The sequence below is a fragment of the Poecilia formosa genome, unplaced genomic scaffold, assembly GCF_000485575.1.
Source record: "Poecilia formosa unplaced genomic scaffold, Poecilia_formosa-5.1.2 Scaffold264, whole genome shotgun sequence".
Classification (NCBI taxonomy): Eukaryota; Metazoa; Chordata; class Actinopteri; order Cyprinodontiformes; family Poeciliidae; genus Poecilia; species Poecilia formosa.
Genome location: NW_006800203.1, coordinates 577,179 through 588,119, shown reverse-complemented (window position 1 = coordinate 588,119; position 10,941 = coordinate 577,179). Strand labels below are relative to the sequence as shown.

General features: G+C 37.8%; 1 protein-coding gene across 1 annotated transcript; it reads right to left on the bottom strand.

Annotated features, from left to right (window-relative positions):
• Positions 1-265: 265 nt before the first annotated feature.
• serinc1 (serine incorporator 1) lies at positions 266-10,733 on the bottom strand. Its single transcript, XM_007570624.2, has 10 exons — positions 10,625-10,733; positions 9,937-10,098; positions 8,894-9,087; positions 8,631-8,710; positions 7,483-7,620; positions 4,392-4,561; positions 3,104-3,194; positions 2,259-2,400; positions 1,908-2,132; positions 266-1,155 (listed from the first exon to the last, which is right to left on the bottom strand). Exons 1-10 carry the CDS (start codon positions 10,661-10,663, stop codon positions 1,017-1,019), a joined length of 1,380 nt encoding a protein of 459 aa, XP_007570686.1. The 5' UTR covers positions 10,664-10,733; the 3' UTR covers positions 266-1,016.
• Between the last annotated feature and the right edge of the window lie 208 nt (positions 10,734-10,941).

Sequence of the window (10,941 nt, the reverse complement as noted above, 5' to 3'; positions counted from 1 at the left end):
CTGTCATCTCCTTGGGCAAAACACTCCTACCAACTTACCTGCTGGTGGTGGTCAGAGGGGCCGATAGTGCAATATGGCCGCCTGGTCTCTGTCAGCCTGCTCCAGATGTGGCTACAACCCAGCAGCCTGCCATCATCAGTGTGTGAATGGGAACGACTGATTTCATTATAGAGCCTCTTTGAGGATCCTGAAAAACGCTTTAAAAGTCTGATGTCACTTTGTAACATATTCAGAGTACAGCTTAATGGAAGCATGAAACAAAATACACACTTCTTTTCTCACTTTATTTTAATTAAGGGATGTAATAGCTTTATGACAAAGTTAATATTCAACTATTATCTAATAACACTACAAAGAGGTTTTAACCAGACTTATTTTTACACAATAGACATTACTAATCAGAGTCAATAAAAGGAAGAATGTCTTTTATGTATGTGCCAGCTGCAAATAACACAGAAAACACCAACACAGCACTATTCATGCAATGAAGTGGAACAGTGTTCCCAGTTCCAGACATCTCTCTGCTTGAGCCTGACTTTCTGTGGAACAGTCTTTCACATGTCCCAAAACTACAGAGACCATTATTATTAGGTTGACAGCTAGAGACAATTGAAGCCATCACAACACTCCTAAAAAGTGAAGAAACATTCACTGCTTAAAGGAAAACATGCTTATTAACGATTAGTCACTTTGGATAAACCACAGAACAAACTTATTTACAACTGCATCAGTGCAAGGGTTCACTAAAAACAGGCTACAACCTGTCACAAGAACACAAAGGTTCATCTTACTGGGAATGAAGATGAAATGAATGCATGCACACAGGCTTCACTCGTCACCCAGACTGCACATGCCAAAAATGACTACACTGAACACTCTGAGATTCTCTAACGCCAGGACTAATCTGCCTCTGTCACGGTAAGCAGGTGCAAGGTTAGATCTTATATATCTGATGACAGAAAAAACAAGAGATGCAAAGCATGAATCTACAGTTGAGTAGCAGGGAAGTGTGTTTTTTAGTCAAAGTCTCTGTTGACCAGGACCAGAGGAGCCACCAGAGTCCACACATAAAGGCCAATGCAGATCCAGCTGGAGGAGATCTTCACCCACACAGACGGCCACCTGCTGGTCATGGTCTCATATTTGGAGTCAGGGCTGCAGATACAGAGAAACATGCAACCAACAGGTTGGAATGAAGCCACTTCATATGGAAAATGGAACTTGCTCATAGTGTTCAGCTACAAGTTAAGCAACGTGATAAAATGTCATTTTGTGTGTGTGTGTGTGTGTGTGTGTAAAGGCATATGTCTTTGAGATTTACATTCACATCTATATCTTTCTAAACTACACACGACAGGGTGTTTGTGCTCAAATAGCCTCCTCCACTGTCTACATAACTTCAACAAATCACACAACAATACGAGTTAAATGGAAGATGTGCTCTATGCATACAGATGAAACCAGGAATTTACACACACTGAATGTTTGACTGAAGTCATACATTTTAAACGTTAGTTATCTTACTTCTGAATTCAAAGAAATAACTAACTCGCCAAGTTTTCTAGCATATAGCAGACAGAAATTATTTTGGTAATTCTAACTAAACTAAAACAAGAAATGTTGCATTTAACTTAAGACAGTGAGAAAAAAAAACATGTTTGTGTCTTTTTATTCAGAATATGTAAATATGTGATTTCCACTGTATATTGTTCCAATAGAAACAGGGCTGACTGGGTCAGAGAGACAGCTCTGACTCTTTACCAAACATTTCTGTCAAAAATCCTCTGAGCTCCTTTAGCAGTGCAGGATGACAGGAAGTGTGGCGAAGCATCGACTTCAGCACCAAGCAGAAAATGTCTGCCTGTACCACTCTTTTGAAAATAACAGAATAATCCTCAGAATCCTACCTGTACCAGTTGGTGAGCGTCATCATGATGTAGAGTGATGCTAGGAACAGCATGAAGTGGAAAAAGGAGTAAGAATAGGTGACCCCATCCTTCTCATTGTCCACAGCTCTGTTATGGCCACTGCCCTCCTCAAAGCTGTCTGTCTGGGGTCCGTCCTCGATCAGAGCAGACTCATCAGTGGTCAGAGTCAACTTGTTCACCTGGGCATTTGAAGAATTGCGAATACTAATGGACAAACAGAAACACAACAAGTTAACAATGTGCAAGAGCCGTTTTTCAACCACTAATTTACTAATAATCTGAGCATCTCTGTCAGTTCAAAACAAGCTTTTACATAAAGAAGGTTCCCACCTGGAGTACAGGACACACATGAGGAAAAGAATCAATCCCACAATCCCTTGAGCATCCCACCACGTAACCACATGGTCCTGACCTTTAGGGCTGGTGCTATTAAGCCCAATGATGCCCAGAAGGCTGGGGTTACAATCTCTGTCTGCAAAATACACACACACACACACACACACACACACACACACACACACACACAAACTCAAATCAAAAATGTCCAAACTTTCAGTTCACAAGTTCCTGAATATTAAAACTGAGTGACACAAAAGATGGAATACTACAGAGGGATCATAAACAAGCATTTTCATTTATTGAGGCATCCTCACAAGTTAATTTGTCAGTTATAATAAACCTGCTGTATGTTTACATACATCAAATAAAAACACATATGTACCTTTTGTCATATGTGTGACAAAAGGTACATTTTGTCACATTCAGAACAAATGTTTCTTATTTTAAGACAGAATTACCAAAGATATTTCTATTTACTAAATGCCACAGTAATGATATCACGAATATGTCATATTTATTAATTGATGTCTTCAAAATCAGGAAACCCAGAACATTTCACCCAAGTCATTCAAAGGCATGTATAACTGAATGTATGTAAAAATCTGATTGTGAAGACATTAAAACATAAATCTGACATTTTCTCTCTCTCATTGTTGTGAGAATACTCTATTTCCTGTGTCCTGCTCCAGAAATCTTTTAAGTAAAGTAGAAAGTCAATTATAAGAAGCTAATTTAATGTGATTTTAACATATTTTATTTCTCTTCTCTTTTTAAGCGCTGTGTTAACAGGACTCCGTCATTAGAGTAACTAATAATTTGTAGACATGTTTGCTTACCAGGCTCATTGGTCATTGCAGACCAAGTCAAGTACATGGTGTACAGAGTGACCAGGGAGGATTGCAGCAGACCAGATCTGGGCTGGGACTCCTTTATGAAGAATATGCAGCGTTAGGAAGAAAACAGAGAACTGAAAATGTTCACAACCACTTTAATCTTTATCAAATTGCTCGACCTAAATTTTCTCATTGGTATCTAATAAAAACAAAGCGCATATTCTAAATTAATGGAATGAATACATAAACACATACAACACCTCTGAGATAAATTCTGTATTTATAGAATTAAAACGTTACAGTTTATTTAGCTTAGTTTACTTGTTAAAGCTCCAGTATGTAACTTTAGAAAAGAATTTTTTTTTACATATTTGTGAAAAAACTGTCGTGAGTGATAGCATTATGCATTTTCCAGGCATATAGTGCCATTTCACACCACAATCATGTTACCTTCAGTTGTTATAAAAATGCTATTTATCAAATATGACTTGATTTTGTAATTTAACACCTTGAAATTGGGCTTCCGTCTCTTTAAAAACTCCTGCTCTTTCTTAAAGTCTGCCTTCAGGAAGTCATCACAACATGGCTGCTCTATTAACCCTTTAACAATGTTTTTACCAGCATTGCTCTGAGAAGTAGCTCATGCAATGAGCTCAGCAGTTCCACCAAGTGTTTGCTAATTGCTGTTGGCTAGTCTGAAAGAGCTGAGGGTCTGTGAAGCTAAAGCTCAGAAACCGCAGCTCAGCGGAGGAGCTTTGGCCTTCATGAAACTGATAAAGCCAGGATCAAAATATAAAGTCAGGCACTTTATGTTTTGGTCTGTCTGATGTAATTTTTAAACATCAGACAGACCAACTGATGTAATTTTAAATGGTTGATGATTTGATCAGTTACTCAGTACTTGATTAGACTTTTTACCAAATACTTTTTTACTCTTGCTTGAGTAATTACCTGGCTGGTTACCTTTTACTTCCACTTTTGTAAAAAAATAAAATAAAATGAAAAATATGCTGAACTATCGCTTCTCTTATTTGAGTACAACTTTTGGATACTCTGCCCAAATCTGGCCAAGATTAACTTGTTGGTGCTATGGCAACACTGGCTTTATCTCAGATCTTGTATTTCTGAATCCGACTTTTGTGAAAACAGCTCTCAGGTATATTTTTGATGACAGGATAAAGCATTATAACATGATGTAAAGCTGAAAAAAATCAATTTGACATAATACTGCCCCTTTAAATTACAAGATGCTGCTTTTTACAAGAGAACTTCAAAATGAAGTGCTTATTACCTGAATCTGTGGTAGAACAGACATGACGGAGGCTGTGACGCACAGCAGCAAGTTGATGCTAATGAAGACCTTATTTTCAGTGCAGCCATCAGAATGGGTGTAGTAAACATAGAACAGAACCAAAGAGACCAGGGACAGGAGGTAGTTCAGCGCAGTAACTGAAAGTAGAGCTGCAAAAGCAAAGCAAAAGTCAATTTTAGATAAAGTCTGTTCAAAAACACAACAGGATGTACAGCGTAACAACAGTATACACACCTCTTCAAATGTTCAACCTACCACAAATTTCAAAGTATTTAATTAGGATTTTATGTGATAGAACACCACAAAGTAGCACATAGCAGGAAAGAGGAAGAAAATTAACAAATTGTTTTCAAAATAGTTTAGAGCGATTTTTGAAATCAGCTTAGCTGAAGCAAGTAAACATCTAACTCAGGCAGGCAGTGTGTCTTAAGGACCAGGGTGGGAACTCTGGCCTGCAGCACCAACAGCAGAAAGTCCATTAAAGTCTGGAGGTGTGTTACAGTTTTTAGTCAGCAGGTGGATCCAGAACATCAGGACCAAAAAACTCCATAACAAACATGGTTTGGTCTTCGCCATGGTGAGTATTATTTCATTTACTGAGTTAGAACTTAAGATTGCTAAACAGGGTATGCTCCACCTGTTTCAGAAAGTAATAACATAGTTCATAATAATGCTGGTTACACATCTTACTTTTACCAGAGGTATTAAATAAATATCAAGTTATTTTAGGTTTGCAATACCTAAATCACACAATGTAACTTGATTTGTTTTTATGTGCTGCAGTAAATGATTCTTTTGTGGCATTTGATTTATATGGGTTTTGTAAGTAAGGTCCACTTATGCATTCTACAGAACAAGCAATAACCAATACAAATTGTGCATCTAAATTTCTTTTTCATTCGTATTACATTTTATTCATTTCCTTTTCCTCATTTATTTCAACCCATAAGGAGACAATTCATTTCTAAACACCATAGAATTAATTCAGAGTTTTCAAGAAATGGAGATAATAAAATCAGAAACATCATTTAAGCACTAAGTCTAGAACAAAATCAAATTTTTGGTCTACTGTCCTCAGAGGTCACATTAATGGAATATTTTCCGTATTTGACTGGTTATTTTTTTAAACGACGGGAAAATCTGAAACCCGTCGGTCATTTGACAGGTTATAATTCACCCCAATGACAGGTGCACATTGGCAGACATTATAGACTTTACGCAAAGATTTCATCGCAAAAGCAACTAAAATCAATTAATAAAAAATCCTTTCTGAATATCATCTCATGGTCTCTGAACTAAATGCGTCTTTCTGACCGGGACCTGACAGCGTGTCATGGACCGGACGCTTTTGAGCGTCTGGTTAGGAAGCGCTTTCCAAATCTTTGGTTGAAATGGCGCGTTTAATTTCAGTCTCCATTACATACAGAACAGAGAAAACTAAAAAGAATGCAACGTTGAGTTAATCAATTTATAGTCTAAACAGAGGAGCCGGTCGTTTATCTTGAGGAAATAAATGACGATGCAGAAGTTAATTAGACTGTAACAAGCTCAGTCTGCTGAATAACCAATGCGGACGCGGCTCCGCCGCTGCAAAGAATTAAACTTAACTCAGCCTGCAGTTTTAACAAATGGAGTTGGAAGACGTTACCCTCCCGTTCCCAGGAGAGCGGCAGACATAACATCTGTCAGTTTCGGAAAAGCGAAACCATGTAAAAACAATCCTCGTAAAAGCGCAGGCCCGGACGGCACAAGGTAAAAAAAACTTCAATTGATCGGTTTGGATCAGACAGATCCAACTGACTGATGAACTAGGGCTGATTTCTCTGCCGATGTAACCAGGAGGAATTTGTGAGGCTGTGCGTTCAGATCCCAGCGGGCAAAGTGCTGGGGTCTGAATTTAAGTGAAGTTGTTTAACTTCATTTATTATAAGTTAATGGGGCCACAGTCGGTGGTTTTTGTCATGGAGAAAAAGTTAGATGCATTCATCTGCTTTATGTGTGATGGGATCTGAATTCATGGTTCAACTAGGTGAATAAAAATAAATAATAAAAATGGGGCTGAATAGCCGATGTTAATATGATTATAATCATATAATCATATTAACATATTAATCATATCATGATTATCATGATAATCATGATATGATTATCATGATATGATAATCATAACATGGTTAATATGATTATAATCATATTAACCAGAGGGTTAGAGCCCCAGTTAAATGAGATTTAACTGAAGTCCTCAAAGGGGTGCAGGTTTTAATGCTTTCTCAACTAAAGTTCTACAGCTTTTTATTTCTCTTTCTCACTGTTTAAATCTAATGTTTTTATCTTTGCTTTTCATCTAGTTATTAACTTATTTTTATTTCTCTTTCACACTGTCTATGTAAAGCCCACCCGGAAAATGTCCCAGTTCAACGAATCTATATCTAGGGGTGTGAGAATCCTTGTTAAATGCCGTTTATCTAAAGTCCCACGGGGTTTAGAGTCCCAGTTGATGGCGTTTCAACTAAAACCTAGAGGTTGGAGTCCTTGTCAAACGGTGTTTTTGACTAAAGTCCCAGAGGGTTAAAGCCCCAGTTAAACAACATTTAACTGAAGTCCTAAAAGGGATGCAGGTTTTAATGTTTTTATCTTTTTTAATCTTTTTCAAAATGTCTCTCTTTCTCACTGTTTATTCAATGTCACATACTGTTTTTATTTTAATTATGTGAAGCACTTTGAAATGCCTTGCTGCTGAAATGTGCTATACAAATAAAATGTGATTGATTGATTGATTGATTGATTGATTGATTGATTGATTGATTGATAATTTGATGGGTAAAAATAGAACATGACTGATTTTTTTGAATGCTGTCCGCCAAAATGACAGAGAACAAAAAAGTCTAGCGCGACCTCTGACTGTCCTTCTAGCCAAATTAGAATTTGTCCTTTAAAACTCTAATGTTAAACAGTGTTAAAGAGTAATTTTCCAGTAGACATTTTAATTTTCCCCTAACACGTAAGACAAAACCAAAATATATCACCTGTCATGTTTTGTATGTTTAAACTCCTAAGGTTGTTATCCTACCTGCATACCAACAGCGAGAGTTGCCCTCTTCCATCTTCTCCACCCAGGACTCGTTCCAGGAATGAGCAAAGTCAATGAGTAAAACCAGCTGGATGAGGATGAAACAAAAAGCTCCTGCCATCCCAATGTAGAACCACACTGCAGAGCAGAGCAAGGAGAACAAGCTTTATATGTGAACTTAGTGATGACTACAGGGAATTCACCTTCAGTTCTCCTTGATTTAAATCACTGGTACCTCTACTTATGGACATAAAGACTAGTTGTTGTTTTTTAGTTTGTTTTCTTTTCTAAACAGGGAACATTGGTACGACTGGTTTCAGATCATTTCACTTCTGCAAGAAACATGCCAACCACAAAGGATCCCTGCATCTTTTTTTACATAATACAAGTGAATTCACTGACATCACAGGATGTGTGTTTTTGTTGTTGTTGTTGTTGTTGTTGTTGTTTTGTTTTCAGATTGGATGTGACTGCAGAACCAAAGCTGAGTTTACAGTATTCACCTGAGGAAATGTTTTTCAGGGATGTCTCCTCCCTCTGGCTGAGATCTGTCATTGTGACTGTTTAATGTATTCAGCACCTTCATTAAAGGACAGGTGGTGTTTTCTATCCTCAACATTCATGTGCCTCAAGTTCTGCTGGTCAGATGGACACTGAAGAATCATCTACACACTGTCTGCTATTTGCTCCCACAGACATGCTGGCACTGCTGTTGTCTCAGAGTTGAATCATTAGATTACATTTCCCTTGCTGCACCGTCTTCTGTTACTCTTTATGATTCTGGGTGATTCTGGGTTGGTGACTGCATCATGAGGTGGGTTATACTGGTGGGCCGACTACAACCCTACTATTCCTTGTTGGGACCTTACAGTGCATTGCTGAAGAAGCATGAAGAACAAGTAGAGATACTCAGAGTATCTAAAATCCAAAATTTTACCCCAAAACATTTTTGTGTCTGATTATTAACTCCATTACTGACAATGTCAATCAATATTTACTGCAATGCTGTTCTTTACCTCTCAGAGATAAAGAATGAATGAGGATAATTCAGTCATTTATCACAAAAATAACATTATTTCATTTTTTTAATGTCCACTAGGAAAACCTACACAGTTAAAAAATAATGCCCAAAGGAAAGGAATACTTACCAGTAGCGAAAGGTCCTTCTGAGATAAAAAACGAACCAACAGTGATGCCAAGAGCTGCGACAAACTTGAAGAACCAAAATCTGGTACAAAAGAAGAAAAAATGAGAGGGAAGACAAATACCAGTCAGTCAGGTTGATGCTGATTACTGTTAAACTCCAGCAAATGCAGCTGGAGTTAAAGCATTTCCAAACCACTCCTAAAAATCATAATAGTAAATTAAAGGAAGATACCCATTTGAAGAATTTCTATATATATAGACTCACCCATTGTGAAGTGCTGCTCGGGGGTCTTGGCTGCTCTTTACTTTGATCATAAGCAAAGAGAACAGTAAGAAGAACATGGCCATTCCAAAGCAAACCCGATACACAGCCTTGTAGCCAACCAGAACGTCACAGTTCACTTTGCCATCTAAAGCAGATAAAGATGAACCAATCCCTCCTTCACAGAATCCTGGAATCTACAGTGATACAAAAGAAGAAATCTTAGTAAACATCCACAGAAAGCATCATAGCAAAACTCAGAGTCTGGAAAAATGTCAAACATGGATAAATGCCAGAGACTTGGCCAAATATGTCTGACACAATGAGAGAAGGACACATAGATACAGTGACAGAAAAGATGGCTAGGCATATATTTGCCAGATTAAAAATACATAGTAAGACTAATAATAATAAAGCTCATAAATGGTGCCGCAGATTATATTTACTGCATGTTCCACATATTGTGTGGACAAAAGATGTCTGAGTGGGACAGATTATTGCAGCAGGACTGCTGAGAATATTTATGCAATAAAACCAAAAACACCATAATTAAACTTCACTATTGTGACTGATTATTTAACAACCAAAAATTAATACCAACAGCCATCAGAGACCAGAAACCAATCACTGAGTCAAAAAGAAATTGAAGATAAAACAAATAAGAAGAATTCCCTCTCTCAAAATTCCTTTACAGGCTCATATGAAACATTAATTTTTTGCAAAGCAATTTAACGCTCCTTACATATTTAAGCTCAGACTCTCGTGATTCAACATCAATTTCTCTGTGGTTTCCTGTAAATACCTTCACGGACCTGATGTATGACTCATTCGAAAAGGTTCTGATTTCTCATCCAAATTCAAAGAAAACATAACCAGATAAAACACTTGTCAAACAAGGGATAACTATTTGACTCCACCTTCTTAAATCTTTTCTAAATGTCATTTCTAGCAGCAAAATTCAACTGTTTTTCCAACTATATGTCACTGACAAATGTTTTTATACGCTAGGAACAGTTTGAAGGCAGTTATTTATGGTGACACATTACCTTTTTGAGCTGGCCCTCCATGCCAGGCATCAACATGATGCAGGCAACAGCCACTCCCAGCAGCAAGAAGCAGGCGTAGATGAGACGAGTCATGGTCGAGTTATTTCCACTTGGACAGCATCGACACAACAGACAGGGGGCGCTGCCACAAAGGCAGGGGATCTGCGTAAACAAACTTGGTTAGCTGAGGACAGAAAAAGGGAGAGGTATTTCTGATCCTAGTTGTGCAACAGTGAGGCTATTAAATGACTTGTTATCGTGTATAAATAGATGGTGATGTGCTAAACAGCGCAGGTGGAACATAACATCCACCTGTCTTGTATACATTATAAACGAATCACTTAGCTAGCTAAGCGTAGGCTTTTTACCCAGTCACTTATCACCGGAATATTACAGGCTGCGTCACCACTCGATCAAAACAAAGCGAGTTTGCGGCCTAAACCTCCAACGCTGGAATAGATTTCTGTTGAGAACCGTTTGTTCAGCCACAAAGGCGGAAGAGATGTAAAGCCTTTTCCCCTAATGGTTTTGCTTTCCTTTCTTTCTTGTTAATGGTTGTTGTCAGGCTTCTGTTCTGCGTGGTTTGTTTTCTTTAAAAATAAACAATAATGGAGAGCCTGAATATCATTGCAACAAGTTAAATAGTTCTTTCGGATGTGTATTTTTTGGATTTCAAAAAGCTTCTCACCCAGCTAGCCATGGAACAGAGTCCCAGAACGGCTCCCATGGTGCAGTCAAGCTGATGGCGGATGTTTTTCTGAAGATGGATGTAACGCACAACAGCCTCTTCTTCTGAAAGAACGTTCACTCATCTGCTGCCCTCTTGAGGACGACAGAAGAACATTTCAGTATCTGCTCAACTGAATACGTTAATAATAAATAAATAAACGAGCCGCATTAACGGTAACGGAAGAAAAAAATGGAATAATAAATAAATACAGCAATACAAAAATGTTGACCAATTGTAAATAATATGTCTTAAACTTTTAAAGGTGTGGTGATGTA